General features: G+C 33.2%; 1 protein-coding gene across 1 annotated transcript in view; it reads right to left on the minus strand.

The window, feature by feature from the left end:
- Positions 1-20,073, minus strand: part of LOC114336768 (dynein axonemal heavy chain 10) — an 863,661-nt gene that overhangs the window by 370,166 nt on the left and 473,422 nt on the right. The window contains exons 37-38 of the mRNA XM_050648469.1: positions 19,496-19,612; positions 5,642-5,805 (exon numbers count right to left, since the gene is read on the minus strand). Of these exons, the coding sequence (XP_050504426.1) occupies positions 5,642-5,805; positions 19,496-19,612 (281 nt within the window). The remainder of the gene's footprint in view (positions 1-5,641; positions 5,806-19,495; positions 19,613-20,073) is intronic.

The raw sequence follows: 20,073 nt of genomic DNA on the forward strand, positions 1-20,073 counted from the left end.
TATGTGTTTATGAATTAATTAGATTGGTCTCCCTTTTGTGTTATCCTTTTGTTCGGTCCATAATTGAAGTATTAGGTTTTCAACCCTGTAGTTGTATACAGGAGTTGTGTAAGTTTGTAGAAAAGTCTAAAATAATCTAATATAGTTATTAGATTCCTTGGGACGGGGAAAAAATAATCCCTCCAATTGCAACGTAATAGCTGATTTCAAAAAAAATTATCCTAATTCCACAATTCCAAGTTCCGTTTGCTTATTTCTCCATCATGTAAACAATCTATTGTCGTGTTAAATATGCAGGTCTTATGCCGAGTGGGATCCGAACTACCACCCTAGGCATACCTCTTAGCATCATCTCACCCGAACTTAGTTTTCAACCCTTAAAGTCAATCCCTATCTAGTTTGCATACATTCCTGAAAAATTTTGCATCAGGCACCGAATTTTCCTGTTGCTCACGGTGGTTGTAAGTCACCTGAGACCTTTGTTTATTTCTTCTTCCTTGTTGAGCTTGCTGTGCTCGTCTGTTTCCTTTGTTTTCTATTCTTATTATGATAAGTACTTCTTTCATATGTTTCATGTTTATTCGTATTTGTATAGTTTCTATATTGATTCCTCCTCGCATAATTTTGTCTTCCGTATTTATTTGTTTTGTAATTTTTCTTCTTGTTTTCGCTTGTTTTCCAATAAGTTTGATCTCGATACGTCCTTGTATCACGACGTCTATCTTCTTTTGTTTTTCTGTACGTTTTGTCATGGTATATCTTCGACTCCTGTGGTCCGTATTACTTTGAATTTCTGTGATCACGATACGTCCCCGTGTCACGTCTTCCGTTTGCGTTAGCACTATTGTATTTGCTTCTGCATTTCCCTCTTCTTTCAGAGTTATTTTTGTAATTTTCCTGTATTACCTTTTTGCGTTCGTTCCGTCGATCGACGTTTTGTATTGAACTGTATTGTTTTGTGTGTGTATTCTTGTACTCGTGTCCGTTTGGTACACTTTTTCTTCTCCCTTTATACCTACTGCTTCTTCGGTTTTTTGGAGTTTTCTACGTTTTCTGTTTGGACAAGTATTTCTCGATCCTTAACGTATGTAGTTGCCCCTGATAAAGAGCTGAAATTTCCTGCCTTTACAATTGTCATAATGTTATGATTTGTTTCCTGAGGACTGGATTCTTTTCTTTGTGTCGTTCCTGACAGTATCCATTCTAGTCTCGTGTTTTGGCTGAGTAGGCCGTTACTTAATCGGTCCATACCCTCCATCAATATGTGGCTATATTTTTTGACCCCTAGTAGTAAATCTATTTTCCCTACCTTGTAGTATCTTGGGTCTGCCAGTAATGCATTCTTCTTGTTATAGTCCTGTAGGATTATGTCCTGTTCCGGTAAATCCCTTGTTATTTTTGGTAATACCAGTGCCTCTATTTCCATCTCGAAGTCACTTTGGTAATGAGTTCCGATCAAAAGTTTCATACTCCAGTTGGCTGTCTTTTCCCCTGACGAGCCTATTCCGGATATGGTCGCCTGTATTTGCTGCCTCTTTGTTCCTAGCGCCGTCGCTGCTTGTTCTGTTATAAATGAGCATTGTGTCCCTTGGTCGATTAGTGCTCTCATTATGTGAGAACCTCTCTTCGCATCTCTTATGCGTACCACTGTTGTGGCTAGTAGTGCTTCACCTTCCTTATGGCTTGCACAGTTAACTGAGTTCTGACCTCTGTGTTGTGTGTTGTTATTTCTTTGCCCATTGTTCTCTTGCGTATTTTCTCGCCTTCCGTTATTTTGTTCCCTGGCGTTGTAGGAATAATTATTTCCTCCCCTGTACCTGTCCGATTGGTACCCGTTTCTCCTATTGTTCGATTCTCTTCCATTTCTTTCTTGTGTTTGTTCTCCTTTCGTTTCATTTGAGCTCCTTCTCTTGCTCCTCTTTCATAATGCAACATTGTGTGATGGTCTCCGCCATATTGTCTGCACCTCAGCTGTGAAAGACATTATTTTTCTCTATTATGTGCTAAGCAATTCGCACACCAACCTTTTTCTCTTATTATTCTGTTCCGTTCTCTTGTACTGAGTTCCTGAAATTCTCTGCAGTGTGCTACTCCGTGATCTCCGTTGCACATCACGCAGTGTGTTCGTGTTTTCCTACCCGATCCTCCTTGCTTCTCTGGTCTCTTTTCTGATTCCAGCAGCTTCAGTGTTTGGAATCTTCGCTGTATAAATGTTTGTGTCGATTTGTACGTCGGTATCTCTCTACTGTCTCCAATGTGGTTTTCGTATAGTCTTCTTGTTTCATTATCCCATTTTGTTATGCTTATTCGGGCTATCAATGGCTCCATGCTTCCGTGTCTGTTCCTAGTCCTCCGATGGCTTCCAGACACTCGTGAAAGGTGTCATGTAGCGATCTAGCAGAAGCTTCCTTTACTTCCTGCGCTAGCAGCATCCTGTCTATTAGTTTAAACAATATCATCCTCGGGTTTTCATACCTTTCCTTTAACATGTTCCAGGCCACTTCGTAGTTGGCCTCGGATATGTGCAAGTGTTGTATCATTCTGTTTGCTTCCCCTCTTACCTGAGTTTTTAAGTGCTGCATTTTTTCTACGTTCGATAATTGGTCATTTTCATGTATTACTTTAGTAAACAAATCGTGGAAAGTTCTCCACGTCTCGTATCTTCCTTCATATACAGGAATTTTCACCTGAGATAATGTCACCACATCTCTCCTCTGTGTGCTGTGTAGTTGATTTATTCTCTCTACTTCTCCATTGTCCAAAAAGTCTAGCTCCTCATTTACTGTTGCTTCGATCATGAGTGTATTTACCTTTTCCATGTGTTCTTTTAACTCTAACTGCAGTTCTTCATCCTCCTGCAAGTCTTGTTCATTTTCTTGCCGTAATAATTCCTCGATTCTTTGTTTTCTTATCTGTATCTCCCTTACTTTTGGTGCTTTTCCTCTTTTTAGGTTTCTTTCATATTCTTCCAACAGGGTTTTACCCTCAATATATGTCTTGAAGACTTGATCCTAATATTTTGTTTCAAAGTATTTGTCTTTCGTCGCACCTCCCTCTAATAGTCTTTCGTGGTTATTTAAAAATCTTATCCAATAATCATCCAACCTCTCCTGACGATTTTTAATATATTGTTGATTTTTTCGAGAAGCAGAATCCCTTTTAAGATTCGATACAAGTTTACATATATCTGCTCCGATCTCTGCCTGCTTGCCGTACGCAGTTTCCATGTTTTTAACAATTTTTTAAATTTACCTACTTTTATTCAGGAGTAAACAATTTTATACGCTATTAAATGTTTTTATTTTCAATCAATCTGATTCAACTTGTATATTAATAAACACCTGTAATACTAACCGCTAATTACGGAGGCCTTGAGGTTACGTAATAGAAAATATGTCCTGTTTGACCTTGTAACTAAATCGTCAGTTTAACATAGGTCAGTTTAAATAATTAGGTGACTGAATTGCAATATTTTGTAGTCACGTAAATATATAAAAAAATGAAAATTCTTAGTTACAATGTGTTAGCATTGTATAGTTAGTAAAATTATGCAGGTGTACGTATTTATTAACCAAAATTTCGAATTAAGATAAATGTGTAATAACTATTTTTAGAGATAACCACCGTTTATTATAATTAGATAAGTACTTTATGTATAAGTGAAATAATTTAAAACATGAAAAATATTGTACAGAGTGGACCGTTTGTGAATTTTTAGATATGATATTTAGATATAAATATTTAGCTATGATATACGATGCGTGCAATGTTGGAAAAATGTACCTATTCAAAAACTTACGGTTTTTTTTTCTCTTGAGCGTTGAGTCGCTTCTCTGGTTGTGGTTTCTGCTCTGGGTGCTTTGCTGATCCCCTGTTTTTAGTTTCTGTTCTGGATGCTCTGCGGCTCTCCTGTTTGTAGTTTCTGTTCTGGATGCTTTGTTGATCCTCTGTTTGTAGTTTCTGTTCTGGATGCTCTGCGGCTCTCCTGTTTGTAGTTTCTGTTCTGGATGCTCTGTGGCTCTCCTGTTTGTAGTTTCTGTTCTGGATGCTTTGCGGCTCTCCTGGTTGTAGTTTCTGTTCTGGATGCTTTGTTGATCCGCTGTTTGTAGTTTCTGCTCTGGATGCTCTGCGGCTCTCCTGTTTGTAGTTTCTGTTCTGGATGCTTTGTTGATCCTCTGTTTATAGTTTCTGTTTTGGATGCTCTGCGGCTCTCCTGTTTGTAGTTTTTGTTCCGGATGCTTTGCGGCTCTCCTGGTTGTAGTTTCTGTTCTGGATGCTTTGTTGATCCTCTGTTTGTAGTTTCTGTTCTGGATGCTCTGCGGCTCTCCTGTTTGTAGTTTCTGTTCTGGATGCTTTGTTGATCCTCTGTTTGTAGATTCTGTTCTCCCGGGCCTAGTGTTGTCTATCTGCTACTGGGTTTGTTTGGTGTGGACTGTAGTCTTAGGTTTATCGAGTCTCGTTTCTAACTCGATGTTTCCTTTTTCTCAATGAGGACCATGTCAAATACTCGATGCTCAGTGGAGTAGTCTCTTCAGACAATGGAAACACCAATAGCAATTATAGAATTTATTTAGAACACCGACATTAGGGTAATCACCCCGGGAGAACGTTGAGTACTGATAATGACTTGTACGCGATTTAGTTGAAGACTCTATTTGGATACTACATATTGAATTTAGTGAATGAAGTTAAAGGCACCTCTGGAATGGTTGAAGTGATTCTTGAAAATGATTCTAAAATGTATTATTTCTTGTTGGCAACATGAATTGGGTCACACAAGAGAACAAAGGTTTATACTTAGTCAGCTAATTTAATGCCCATTGCCAAAATATTGTTTGTAAATTGCTACAATTAAACAAATTAAATAATCCGCACACGTTTAAATATGATAACAAATTGGCTCGTGTGATGTACGGGGTGATAAAAATATACTGTTCAATATCGGATATGAATAATGAATGTTTGATATTGGACAATGGGTAAGTTACCAGACTACCCTTTAGAAAAACCCTCTTCGGTCATATAAAAAAATGTCATAAAAAGCACTAAAATATCGATATATTTTTGGCAAAGTAACGTAAGTGACATTTTTGAAAATCAGGTTTTTTCATTACACTAACGGTATTATTGTTCAGAAGGCACTGCCAAAGTGTAGTAAGCCTATACATATTATGTTTAAAGTAATTCTAGGCTTACTACACTTTGGCAGTATCTTCTAAATAATAATAGTGTTAGTTTAATAGAAAAACATGATTTTCGCCAAAAATGCCACTTACGTTACTTTGCCAAAAATGTATCGATATTATGAATTATAAATAGTTCACAGCAACTATCTAAAGATTTATAAAGCTGAGATACACCATAAAATGACTAAAACAAGTAAACGAATATCAAACGTAATGAATTAATTACGCGGACCTTTTAAAAACATTTTAAACTTTGTGACGTCACGACCAATGAGGACGCGTTGTGGATTTGCTGCTCTAATTAAACCTCTCAATTTTATTCGTTTAGGGGCCAAACAAAAGACAAAAACAACTTTTTTTTATTTATTATGTTTTAAATTATGTTCTGTTATGATTTATGGCATTTTTTTAATATAAAATTTTATGCAAGTTCCTTACTATATATAAAAACTTACCTTAGGTCACACGGTTGTTCAGGATTGTCTTCTGTTATCAAAAATGAAATTTTAGATTTCATGTAATCATCAAAATCCTTCCGGCAGCTATCTACTAAAGCGGCTCCTGCAGAGTTATAGATGCAAGTCACAAAAATAGCTTGAAGAAGATCCATATCGACTTCCTGTATCATAAAAACATAATTAGAACGTAAAAAAATCAAAAAAGCACTTTAGCAAACAAGTCTAAGGCCGCTTACAGACAGAACCACTTTTTGAAGTCGAAGCCAGCCGCAAAAAGTCGCTGGCTTGTCGCTAGTATCGGCGATTGCTGTGGTTCTGATCAACTTCTCTTTGTAGTTAACAGCAGCGACAAAATGTAGTCTATAAGTACAAGCAGATTAATTGTTAATTCGAACGAAGAAACATTGCATTTGTCGCTGGCAAAAATGTTTTAAAATTTTAAAATTTAATTGGAACGTACACAAGAGTTCGGAGTGGGGGGGGGGGGGGTTAAGGGAACAAAACCCCATAAAATTTTTATGGGGTGTTCACATCTCACTGTTATATTTTTTTAAGATGCTCCTACAATAAGAACACCACGTGCCCATTTTCAATAAAAAATCTCGAAACAGTTTTCGATATAAGGAAAAAAATATATTTTCATTTTGAAACTTCAAAGGGCTGTAACTTTTTTTATGTGCACATTTATACTAAGGCAAATTAGGTTCAATCAATCTGTTCTTGGTCCCAGAATATGTGATTTGATTTATGACCTTCATTTTTGTTACACCCTGTATAGGTATGTTATCTTAAAATATTATTTTTAAAATTGAATAAAAGAATTGTATTATTTATTCATTATTTGGATTTGAAAAAAATTATAAATTTAATATTTCATTTCGACTATAAACTAAACGACCGACGTATGATTTTTGTTGGTACGATGGCAGGTGGCGTTAGGAGCAACATAATATTTTTAATATTTTAATACAACATAATTAGTTTAAAATATGAATAATTCATAGATAATAAAATTCCTTTATTTAATTTTAAAAATATTATTTTAAGATAACGTACCTATATAATTTATTTCAAATATAAATTATAAACCGCACCCAATGATTCTTAGTTATTAATTAGTTAATAATGATTTTCTTGTGAGTTTTTCCATTTTTTTTGTTAATAAAAGATTACAATTAATTAGATTTTATTCAATAAAATAATGAATTATTTTGCACATTAGCTGGTCTACAAGCCTTTATTCCAGCGCAAATCCATTCCCATTTATTTGGACAGACACTTCTTTGAACGTTGAGAATATATAATAATAAATTATGTGAATTATTCTTAGATATTTGTTCTTCTTTTTATTGGAAAAAATATCACAATGTGTTCATCAGTATAGAAGATCCCTATTTATTAACTTTTTAAAGCAGTCAATTTTTAATCTGAGTATTATATTTACCAGTTTTTATTTATTTACCAAATATATAATATTATACAGCAAAAAAATTCAGTAAAGTGACTGGATGGCAGTTGTTTGGACCCCCTCACATGGCGATGTATAAAGTCACTCTTTCTAAAAAAGTTTGTTTCTCGGGTGACACCTGTTATATAAACAAGGCATACTAAAATTCGATCAGTTGGGTTATTGCACATCTTTTATTAATTTATGATATCCATTACATAATTCTAGAGCCGTTTACTAGTTTGTACCTCTATGAAGGTGTCCCTTGGTTGGCGTACATTCAGTAAGGGGACAGAGGGGACTTTTCTAGTGAGAGTTGTGTTGTGTTCAGGTAGTGCTTTTTTGCATTCGTAAGGCCGGCTCTGGACCGAAGTATTTTGAAGCTGATCCTCTTCTGACAAGTTCATTATACCTTTTATTATAGCCTTGTATTCTACAGTGACCTGGCACTTACACCAGAGTGACGATGCACCCACCTAGCGATGTCTACCTTAGGCTCGATGCACATTTGCCTTTTCAAGCCACGTGTACGCTGCTAGTAAGCTGCATGCGATCGCTGGCGGTTCGGAAGTACATGAGTTGTAATAAGGAACTGCACATTAGAGCACAGGGAAGCAACAAGCAGCAACAGAAGCTCTAGGAAAACGCAAAGTCATACTGAACAAAAGAAACAACAATACACCATGGTTCAGAAAAGAAATACAAGATAAATGTAAAGAGAAGCGAGAGCCCTACATGAAGTATAAAACAGCAAACACTCCAGAATCCAGAGACACCTATAGAAGAATACGAAATGAAACAAAGCAATTGGTAAGAAGAACAAAATGAACACTGGGAACAGTTTACAAAAAGCATGGAAAGCGACTTCTACGGAACTCAAAAACAAATATGGAGATTCATAAGAAACCAACGGAAAGGAATGGCAGAATTGAAGGAATACAATAACATACCAGCAAACGAATGGGAAACAATTTAGCATGGTTCTGATTAATATTCGTTCTATAAGATATAAAACTGATGAATTATTTCTGTTTCTAGAGGAATTAGGGTTTCCACCGATAGTTGCGGTTACTGAGCACTGGCTTGAAGTCAACGAGCCTCTTTTTGTAGAAAAATATTCCACTATTGCTAGGTATGACCGTCCAAGTTCAGCTCATGGAGGCACCCTAATTCTTTCTACAAATAATGATTTTTCTCTGGTAACAAAATATGACTTTTTGTTAAGTGAAGCATTCTTTGAGTTTTCCTTAGTTTACAGTAAGAACCTTAATCTTTATATTATTTGCATTTATAGATCACCTGACTCTTCCGTGGAACTATTTTTTCAGAACCTGCTTAATTTGTTAGATGACCTGCCCCATAAAAGCAGGAAAATTTTATGCGGGGACTTCAACATTAATTATGCTTCTGCTTGTGCTACACAAATATCCCTGGTCAACATATTTGAATCATATGGTCTATCAATGCACATTGATTCTCCTACAAGGATTACAAAAACTTCATCTACCATAATTGATTATATTGTCTCAGATTTCTCACCCCTTGATGTCTGCGCTACAACTGTTAATGCGGGACTATCTGATCATGAAGCGGTTTATACGAAGTTTAACATCTTTAGCAAGTCCTCCTCGAAAACTCGACGTTTAGGCAGGATTTTTTCCGGTCGGAACTTTCGTAAATTCCAAAATTTATACTTAACCTCTGAGTGGCACTTTCCTTCCATGGACGTCGATTATAATTTCAGTGATTTTTTGAATAAGCTGGTCCGTATCTTCAATAAAGCATTTCCTTTAATCACAATTAAGCAAAAACATCGCAAACCCTGGACTACCAAAGGTGTCCGCATATCAGCCAAAAACATGCGTTCACTACTGTATATCAAGAAATTTACTACCAACGTCTCTGTTACTGAATATATCACCAAGTACAGGGCAATCTATTTTAAACTTATAAAATCGGCTAAAAAATTGTATTATCAAAATCGTCTCAGAAGCTCCAAAAGTGTTGCAAAAGAAACTTGGTCCATAATAAACGATCTTCGAAATAAAACTCACACAGCTCAAACATTTTCCCTTCCAGACCCAGAAAATCTAAATGAATATTTTGTTAATGTGAGTAAAAATATAACATCAACTATTGTGTCACAACAAGATCCCATTTCCTATCTCCCTAATTCAGGAAAGGTTTCGAATTCATTCTTTATAAGACCGGTTGGTAAATCTGAACTGATCCAAACAATCAATAGTATCAAAAGCAAAACTTCCTGTAGTACCGATGGACTATCCATAAAAATTTTCTCAAATCTCCCAGACAATGTGTTGGGAGTCCTCATCTCTCTAATAAATGATTCTTTTGAGAAAGGTAAATTTCCAGAGTGCCTAAAGACGGCCATCATTATTCCTCTTCATAAGGGTGGTGAAAAATCTATTGCCTGCAATTATAGACCTATTGCATTACTACCGGTACTCTCCAAAATTATTGAAAGACTCCTAAAAGCCCGACTTATGTCCTTTCTCGTTGATAACAAGATTTTATCACAAAATCAGTTTGGATTTTTAAATAATAAATGTACCTCCGATGCCATGTTTTCTGTACTACATGAGGTTTATCAAGCATTAAACAATAATCTCCACACTGCCACTGTTTTTTGTGATTATGCCAAAGCTTTTTATTGTGTAAATCACGACATTTTGATAAAAAAACTAGATTTCTATGGAATTCGAGGTATTTCTTTGAACTGGTTTCAATCTTACTTGGAAAATAGGAAACAACTGGTTAGAGCAAATGATACAGACTCTAGTCTCAAAAATGTTGTATGTGGGGTACCGCAAGGTTCAGTATTGGGTCCTCTACTTTTTCTTATCTTTATTAATGACATCACTAGTTTAAAAATCGATGGAAAAGTTTTTCTTTTTGCTGACGATACCAGTATCACTTGGAGCAACTCAAATATCGCAACTCTTCATGCTACTATAACTTCTGATCTACTCACAATAAAATCCTGGTCAGATTCTAATTTACTCTCTTTTAACGTAGATAAAACAGTAGCATTACCCTATAAAGGAACTCTTCAACCCTTACCTCTTCATAACAGCCAGATCAGTATCGTTGATTCTGTAAAGTTTCTTGGTATTTTTTTAGATAGCAACCTTAAATGGTCCCTTCATATCGATGTGTTAAGCAAGAAACTATCCTCAGCTTGCTTTGCAATAAGATCTGTCTCTAAGGAAATGGATTTAGCCTCTTCCAAAATAACATACTTTTCATTGTTCGAGTCCCATCTTCGATATGGTCTGCCTTTTTGGGGTTTTGGTACAGCTGCCCAATCCGATGTTATTTTTAAATTGCAAAAAAGAGCAATCAGATATCTGTTTGGCCTCAGAAGAACAACACATTGCAGAAGCTACTTTAAAGATCACAGAATTCTAACATTACCTTCTTTATATATTTTAGAAACTGTTTGCTTAATTCGTAAACATCTACATGTTTTTCCAGAAAGACCTAGACATGACTATTCCACCAGAAATTCTACTTTTGACATCTATTTACCGATCCCGTCCTGTGAGTTAGTAAAGGAATCTATATTATATTCTGCAAAAAAACTATACAACCATCTCCCTCTACAACTTAAATCTGCAACATTTTTCCCCAAGTTCCGTAAAATGACTAAAGCCTATTTATCTGAAAGACCATATTATTCAATAGCAGAGTTTCTTAACCAATAACTAAGAAATTACAGTATTGTTATGTATAAGTAGAATCTTAATCTATATTTGAGTGTCATATGCAGCAGCATAACTTAATAAATTACTTATTAAATTTCTTTGCAATTTGCAATTTTTTTAAATTTTGCAATAGATTGTTACTGATTTTTATTTGACTTTATTATGTTTTATTTATATTGACGATTTGTATAATTTTAGTAAATTGTATTTGTTATTGTTTTTATTTATGATTCTTGTAAGCTTTGTCTATGAAATTGTTAAATTTTTCATGACAATAAAGCATATTTCTATTCTATTCTATTCTATTCTAGAGATACTTGACTACTTGAGAGAACTATATAAAGGAAAGGAAAATAATAATCAAAACAATGACCTACCTGAATTAAGACACGAAATAGAAATTAGTTTTCAGGAAGTAAAGTTTACAGAAAGTAACCAGGACCAGACGGAATAACCAACGAGCTTCTAAAATACGGAGGAGAAAGTATAACCCTAGAGATGACAAAACTTATACAAAACTAATATTGTACTGCAAGATACCAGACACATGGAGAAACAGCATAATGATACCAATGTACAAGAAATGAGACAAAGAAGACCCCAACAATTATAGAGGTATAAGTCTACTGAACACCGCACTTAAGCTAACCACAAAATTCCTAACCAACAAAATCAATAAACTAACAAATTTATCAGATAAACAACAAAGATTCAGATCCGGAAGATCCTGCGTAGACGCCGTATTTGTACTAAGACAAATCACAGAAAAGGCCATCGAGTACAATAAACCAGCATATCTATATTTTATAGACCTGACAAAGGCTTTCGATCGCATCCAAGTCGAAGACGTCTTACATTTACTGTATAGAAGACATACCAAGCAATGTTATACAAACCATCGAAAACATCTATTTTCATAATCGAATACAGGCAAAGATAAATGGAAAACTAACGCAGTTTATACCAGTACAAAGCGGAGTCAGACAAGGTGACTCATTAAGTCCACTGCTCTTTAATATAATAATGGACGAAATAATAGAAGCAGTACGTAAAGGTTATGGTTACAGAATGGGGAATAAAGAAATCCAAATATTATGTTATGCAGACGACGCCACAATAATCGCCGAGACAGAAGACGATCTCCAAAGATTAACACACATCTGCAATATAACAGCCAAGAAATACAATATGATAATATCAGCACAAAAACCAAATGTATGACAACATCTAAATACCCACTACGATGTAAAATCAAAATTGATGGGAAAATATTAAAGCACGAAGCAAGGTTTAGATATCTGGGAATAGATATAACCAGTTACGGAGATGTTGAAGAGGAAGTACGACCACAAAGCTTAAAAGCAAGTAAAGCGGTAGGATCTCTTAATGACACAATCTGAAAGAATAACACCTTAGACAAGTCACAAAAGCAAGAATCTATAAAGCAGCAATTAGACCAATTTTGACATACACGGCGGAGACAAGACTAGACACATCTAAAAGAGACGACTACTAGAAACAACGGAGATGAAAATACTCCGACGAATATCAGGGTAAAGTATGTTGAATAGGGAGAGAAGCGAAAACATAAGAAGATCATGCAATGTAGAAGACATAAATGGATGGGTGACAAAACGGAAACAGAAGTGGAAAGAACACATTAGAAGAATGACTAAGGATAGGATAGTACGAATAGCACGAGATAAGTCACCAAATGGACGAAGAAGTTTTGGCACACCAAAAAAAAAATGGTGCGATAACTTAAAGAATTGAAGAGGCTAATATTGAAGAAGAAACAGGCTTTTAAAGCCTACATTCAAGAAGTAAGAGGAAGAAGAACATTAGAGCTGAGCCGCGGCATGCAAGCCGCTTGCACTTGCAATCCACGTGAACCGAGAGCACGCCAATTTCTGCTACGCCACCATGTGCACACGGCTTGAAAACAAGTCAGGCGCTTTGGCAGTCTGTGCTGGATAATCAATGTGTATTGACGCGAAACTTGGTTTGCTCGCAGCTTGCTCGCAGCGAACACGCAACTTGAAAACACACACATGTGTATCGAGCCTTAGGCTTTCAAGAACTCTCATACAGGGTGAGTCATAAGGAACTGTACATACTCCTACCTCGTATAGAGGCTCCTATGGGGAATAACAAATGACCATTAAAAAGTGTCTGCTCCCCTTGTTTAATAATATACAGGCCGAGTTTCGCATTTTGACATAAATTTATATTCGTCATAATTTTTGAACGGTCAAATCGATGTGCCTCCTATTTTGGTCAATCGTTACACTATTACCACCTAATCAACTGATTTATTCAAACTAGAAAAAGATCAGGTCCGGCTTTAAAAAATTAGTTCGTTTGGGTCTCAGAAAAAATTTCACCCTGTATACGCTTTTTGAAAATTCTAATTAGAATTTTACAAATTAGACAAATAGGCAATTAAAATGGCATATTTATTTTTTTCCCACACGAATACTTAATTTTTTATAAAAAAATCAAATTTGACTATGAATTAAAAGTTTGGTAAAGTAAACCACAGATTTAAAAAAATTAACTTTTATTACAAAAATTTATTTTTTTTAACAAATATTTGATTTATGTTATCACCCAATCAACTGATTTATTCAAACTAGAAAAAAATCAGGTCCGGCTTTAAAAAATTAGTTCGTTTGGGTCTTAGAAAAAATGTCACCCTGTATACGCTTCTTGAAAACTCTAATATGAATTTTACAAATTAGACAAATAGGCAATTAAAATGGCATATTTATTTTTTTCCTCACACGATTACTTAATTTTTTATTAAAAAATCAAGTTTGTCAAAATCGGAATTTTAACCTAAAAATGAAAAAAAAAAAGATGAAATCGACACCCCCATCGAACAAGGTTGTAACTCAGTTTTAGCGATTTTACAGGAGAGGCAAAAAACGAAAACATGACTTTTTAAAAATTTGTAGCGAAATGATTAGACTCTTTTACACTAATGTGATATGATATTTATATCATAATAAGGGATTACTGTGAGATGTGTTTTTTAATTTTAATAACTATTGAAAATCTTGAGTTTGATTGAGATACGACCTTGAGATTAAACATGAGTATTCGTAGAAAAAGGTTGTAAGTCGCCTAACAACCATTTTACACTCTCTGTGTTAATTATTTTTCCCGTTTGACTATTAAAATGTTGTATGTTTTGAGTTATTTGCAATATAGCTAAGAGAAAATGAGTTTTTATGGGATATTTAAACAAAATATCAACTAAGTTTTCACAATTTTAATTGGAAATTATAAATTTTACAATAACAATAATATTCTATCACTATGAAAAAATCATGGTATAAAATATCTCAAATTTTTCGCATTTTTATTGCGTATCTGTAAATAGTTTATTCTAGACGATTTTACTTGATTACTTTAGTCTTTTACTATTAATATCTACTTCAAAATTAACATGTGTGTCCTTAAATAGGTAAAAATTTATAATTTGGTTCTGATTTAAATCAGTTACGGATTAAGGCTTGCCTGATGCTTTGGCATATCGTATCATATGGATATCCACTGGTCTGGAGCATACAAAACTTAATGTTTTTTCCGTTTTTCTATAACGGCATGCATTGAATCACCCTCGTTTTGTGAATCTGCTATTTCAAAAAATACATGTGTAATGTTAATATTACACTGTTTCACTATATAGAAGTATGTAACAAAAACTGTTCTATATTTATCTTGTCCACCGCAACTATCAAAATGGAAAAAAGTCCTTAAATCCTTTTTTTATTTTCATTTTGATAAATTGCCTTATGAGATACACCACATGTTTAAATATTTTATAAATTAAACATACTTGCACCAAAGTTGTAACTCATTTAGCAACCTTGTTAATCGTCAAGTATAAAGAAAGTAAATATTTAACATAGGGAGTATGCAGTGTTACTGCCTTTTTCACGCTAAAATGGCACACTAAGTTAAAATACAACTTTTTACAATGGAGTATTAGCCAAACTATTGAGAATTAAACTATGTCGTTTATATTGACGTGTGCGCAATTTTTTGCTGAATTCGCATGTGTTGAAATCTGAAAATAGATGTAACTTGAGTTACAACCTTGTTTGATGGAGGTGTCGAAATCACGGTTTAACTCGCTACAACGTTCCATTTAAAAAATTTTTTCTGAAATTTTTACAGCACTCTTACCATTGTGAAGACTGTGACAATTGTTGTAGACTTTCAGTCTTCTTCTGGTAAAAATTATGAATTTTTAAAAATAAAAGGTGCAGCTTCGTGAATTGCAAAGTTAGATCGCAAAAATTAAGTGAAAAAATTTAAAATTTATCTATTTGATCACGTCTATGTTAAACTATAGAGTTTTAGATCTAGACGTGTTATAGAAAAAAAAAATGGTGAAACTTTTAATTTTAAGAAAAACGTTGTTTAATTTTTTTTATTTTTATGGTAAAATTGCGATTTTGACAAATTTGATTTTTTAATACAAAATCAAGTAATCGTGTGGGGAAAAATAAATATGCCATTTTAATTGCCTATTTGTCTAATTTGTAAAATTCATATTTTACAAAAGTATTTGAGTTTTCAAAAAGCGTATACAGGGTGAAATTTTTTCTAAGACCCAAACGAACTAATTTTTTAAAGCCGGACCTGATTTTTTTCTAGTTTAAATAAATCAGTTGATTGGGTGTAACATAAATCAAATATTTGTTTAAAAAAATTAATTTTTGTAATAAAAGTAATTTTTTTTTTAATCTATGGTTCACTTTACCAAATTTTTAATTCATAGTCAAATGTGATTTTTTTTATAAAAAATTAAGTAATCGTGTGGGGAAAAAAATAAATATGTCATTTTAATTGCCTATTTGTCTAATTTGTAAAATTAATATTAGAGTTTTCAAAAAGCGTATACAGGGTGAAATTTTTTCTAAGACCTAAACGAACTAATTTTTTAAAGCCGGACCTGATTTTTTTCTGGTTTGAATAAATCAGTTGATTAGGTGGTAATAGTGTAACGATTGACCAAAATAAGAGACACATCGATCCGACCGTTCAAAAATTATGACGAATATAAATTTCTGTCAAAATGCGAAACTCGCCCTGTATATTATTTAACAATGGGAGCAGACACTTTTTAATGCTCATTTGTTATTCCCCATAGGGACCTCTATACGAGGTAGATGTATGTACAGTTCCTCATGACTCACCCTGTATAAGCTTGACTATTTGGACACTATATTTATTCGCTTCAGTTCGAAAGTCCCCATGTGCATTATTTTCACAATGCAAGATTGTTTAGATCTTGGTTTAAAATATAGATTATAGCCTCCTAGTGGAATAGAAATGTTCACATTTAGATCAATATTGAATACTATACCTGACCTCTTGGTAGTTTTAGACGCGAGTAATAGTCCAGAACGCCACAATCAGAATATTTTTCCGCACATATATTTACGCATATTACATATACATGCAACGGCTGAAAGTAGTGTCGCGCCCGCTTGATTAGCAATTAAAAAACAAAGGGGTTTTCGATATTGTATTGCAAAAAACTCTTCGGAATTTCATCAGTCGATATTTAAAGAATATCTACCTACCTTGGCAACATTGAAATTTTCAGTTTTTGTGGTCACAGTTTATGAGGGTTAAAAACGGCCAATTTCGCAATTTTTAAATTTTTAATCGCTTATATGTAAAAAACTATTAACTTTAGAGAAAAGTCACTAAAGGCCTTTTCTGTTTGGAATGATCCAAAAAACCTAAAAAATCTTTTTTCGATGTAAAAAAAATAATTTAAAAAAAAACAAAAAAAAACGTTTAAAAAATTTTTGACCCACTTTTGGACCTGGCAACATGCAAATTTGTTAAAAGGGGTTCTTTTTGAGTAAGACTGTGAAAAAAATCCATATCAGAATATTTTTCTTAGTGGATGCGCAGTGGCTTTCTGGACTATAATAGACGCATAGATTTTATGTGACTTCAGTTATAGTCTGGGCTGATTATCAGAGAATAGGCCATTTTTGGGAAAAGTTATTTACCAGCAATTTTATTGCTGGAATCGAATTATAAGATCCTATATATTAATAATATAGGTATGCAAAGTCCTCAGATAGTGTGCTACTTTTTTATAAACAAAATGGCGCACGAAAATCGTGTTTTTTCAATTATTGCTCTATAACTCCGAAGATTTTAACTTTACAACAAAAACACTCAAATAAAAATTCACCGTGATTAAATTCTGCATAGAGACGTGTTTTTCCCGATCTGATCCGACAAAAATTTTCTTCGGAAAATGCGGGTTTTCCCAACAAAATCTTTAATTTTCAAATAAAGTTTTAGATAAGTAATTATTTACCAATAATTGAATAATTTGGTGCCTTAAAGACCTTCCTGGTTTAGATTATAGTTCCAGAAGCTGGTGGAAATTAAACGAATATTTTAGCCACAATTCAATTGTTAATTAATAATTTATAGTCGCAATAATAACCAAAATAATTATGATACACTGATTAAACTTTGAAACCTTATAAAGATGAGATGCCTATTTAACTTTTGTCGACAAAATATTATTTTTTTATTTTTTTGCATAATCTTTAAATGTTTAAAAAAATAGTAATAAACAAATTAACGTTTCTCAGAAAGTTTTTATTATATTATAATTTTAAAAAATAGCTAAAATGCGCATTTTAAATATCTTGAAAATGAATGCTTTAAAACTTTTTTGCAACCATTTGCAAAAAAGTTATGAAACAGCAAAGTAAACATACGATTACTACGGTGTTTATAATTTTTTTTAATTCTTTCAAAGCGTAGAAGTGAGTTTAAAGTACAAGCTAATTATTTACAAAAAAATATCAATTATAAGTTTAATGGTTATATTTTAATTAAAGATTATAAATATATTTTTTTGTAATTTACACGCGCAAAAGTAGAATAATACAGTACTGTAGCTAAAATTTTCACTCGGAGCGACGACCGGCGGCCGCGCGACGTACACTTTTAATAAATAATGTATGCTGCGTGTCAGTCGCTTCGAGTGAACATTTTAGCTCCGACTCTGTATCAGGCCTACTTTTCCGCTAAAAATTACAAAAAAAGTATTTTTAATCTTTGATTAAAATATAACTGCACTAATTTTTGACATTCTTTGTGAGTAATTAGATTGTACTATAGACTCACTTTTAAGCTTTGAAACAATTAAAACAAATTATAAACAACGGAGAAATCGTATATTTACTTTGCTGTTTCATAACTTTTTTGCAAATGGTTGGAAAATTTTTTTAAAGCTCTGTACCTCTGCTTTGTACCTCTGAATTAGATCAGATATTTGTACTTCAGAAAAGAGCTCTTAGAATAATGTATAAAATGAAATTTAGAGATTCTTGTAGAGGCATCTTTAGACAAAACAATATTCTTACAATTCCTGGTCTGTATATATTTTCGTGTATAATGTATTTACATTGCAAAATTTATGAATTTAATAAATTTCAGTTTAACTATGTTTATTCAACAAGATTCAGAGACCATCACTTTATGCTTCCACAACATCGTTCTGTTTTGTTGGAAGGTAGCACACATTATGCAGCCATAAGTTTCTTTAACAAATTGCCAATAGATATACGAATGAATTTACATCAGCCAAACTTTCGGAGGTGTGTACATCAATACATTTGTGAGCTAGAGCCATATTCTAAAAATAACTTTTAAGTATGTTTTTTCTTATTTATTAATTTATATACGTTTGTATATACTTTTTGTATTTACAATTTATATACTTTTTGAATAAACTTTGACTTGTCTCATACATATACTTTGTACAATGTCGCATGTGATGAATAAATTTGACTTGACTTGACTAAAGCATTCATTTTCAAGACCTATGAAATACGCATTTTAAGTATTTTTTAAAATTAGAATATAACAAACAATTTCTGAGAAATGTTAATTTGTTTATAACAATTTTTTTTAAACATTTTAAGATTATGCAAAAAATTAAAAATTTATATTTTGTCGACAAAATATTAAATAGGCATCATATCTTTATAATCTTTCTAAGTTTGATCAATGTCTCATGATTATTTTGGTTGTTATTGCGACTGTAAATTGTTAATTTACAATTGAATTGTTGCTAAAGTATTCGTTTCATTTTCACCGGCTTCTGAATTTATAATCTATACCAAGAAAGCTTTTATTTCACCAAGCTATATAATTATTGATAAATAACTACTCTCTCAAAAAAATTATTTGAAAATTCGAGATTTTGTTGGGAAAACCCACATTTTCCGAGGAAAATTTTCGTCGGAGTAAATCGGCAAAAACATGCCTGTATGTAGAATTAAATTGGGGTGAATTTTTATTTGAGTGTTTTTGGTGTAAAGTTAAAATCTTCGGAGTTATAGAGCAATAATTGAAAAAAATACGATTTGTCGGCGCCATTTTGTTTATAAAAAAAGTAGCACACTATCTGCGGACTTTGTATACCTATATTATTAATATATAGAATCTTATAATTCGATTTCAGCAATAAAATTGCTGGTAAATAACTTTTCCATGAATTTTGCTAATTAGCCCAGAGTATTAGTAATTACTTATTTCCTTTATGTCTCTCATAAATCTACATCATTTTAATTTAGTTTTGATATGTATAAAATATTGTATTTATAAAAGGTAACTTACTGCATTTTGATCTGCATTTACATCTGCTTTTTGTGGATATATTGAATCTATCATACAGCACATTTGTGTTATCATGTTTAAACCTGTCTGTGGAATCACCGTCTTTAAAGGGTCAACCTACAAAATTATTAAACGACTGTAATTAAATTGTCTTACTTGCCTAAAAAAAGATGAAAAAGTACTATTTTATACTTGTACACTGTTCACTGCACTACTACTACTACTACTACTACTAGTCAACAGTAAACAGTAAACCGTGTACAAGTAAAGTGATCTGGGGGCTCAGGCGACTGAGACCCCCTTGTCGGCTGTTACAGTGTTCCTAGATATGCAAAAGGGTCGACTCCTTCTACCAAGTCTTCTCCAATATTCAAGTGCGAATCTACATTTTCGACATTCAATGTTATCTCCTTTGGGTAGTTTGTTGCATTTAAATAAAGTTTCATTTTCTTTGGCTGGTTTTTTGTGATGTTTCTCAAAATAACAGTACAAAGAAAAACAAAATGGAAGAAATATTGCAGCCCTGTTTAAGTACAACATTCATTCACTTGATAGTTTGGCCTGCTTGTAGACAAAAC

This window comes from Diabrotica virgifera, chromosome 4 (genome assembly GCF_917563875.1).
Source record: "Diabrotica virgifera virgifera chromosome 4, PGI_DIABVI_V3a".
Classification (NCBI taxonomy): Eukaryota; Metazoa; Arthropoda; class Insecta; order Coleoptera; family Chrysomelidae; genus Diabrotica; species Diabrotica virgifera.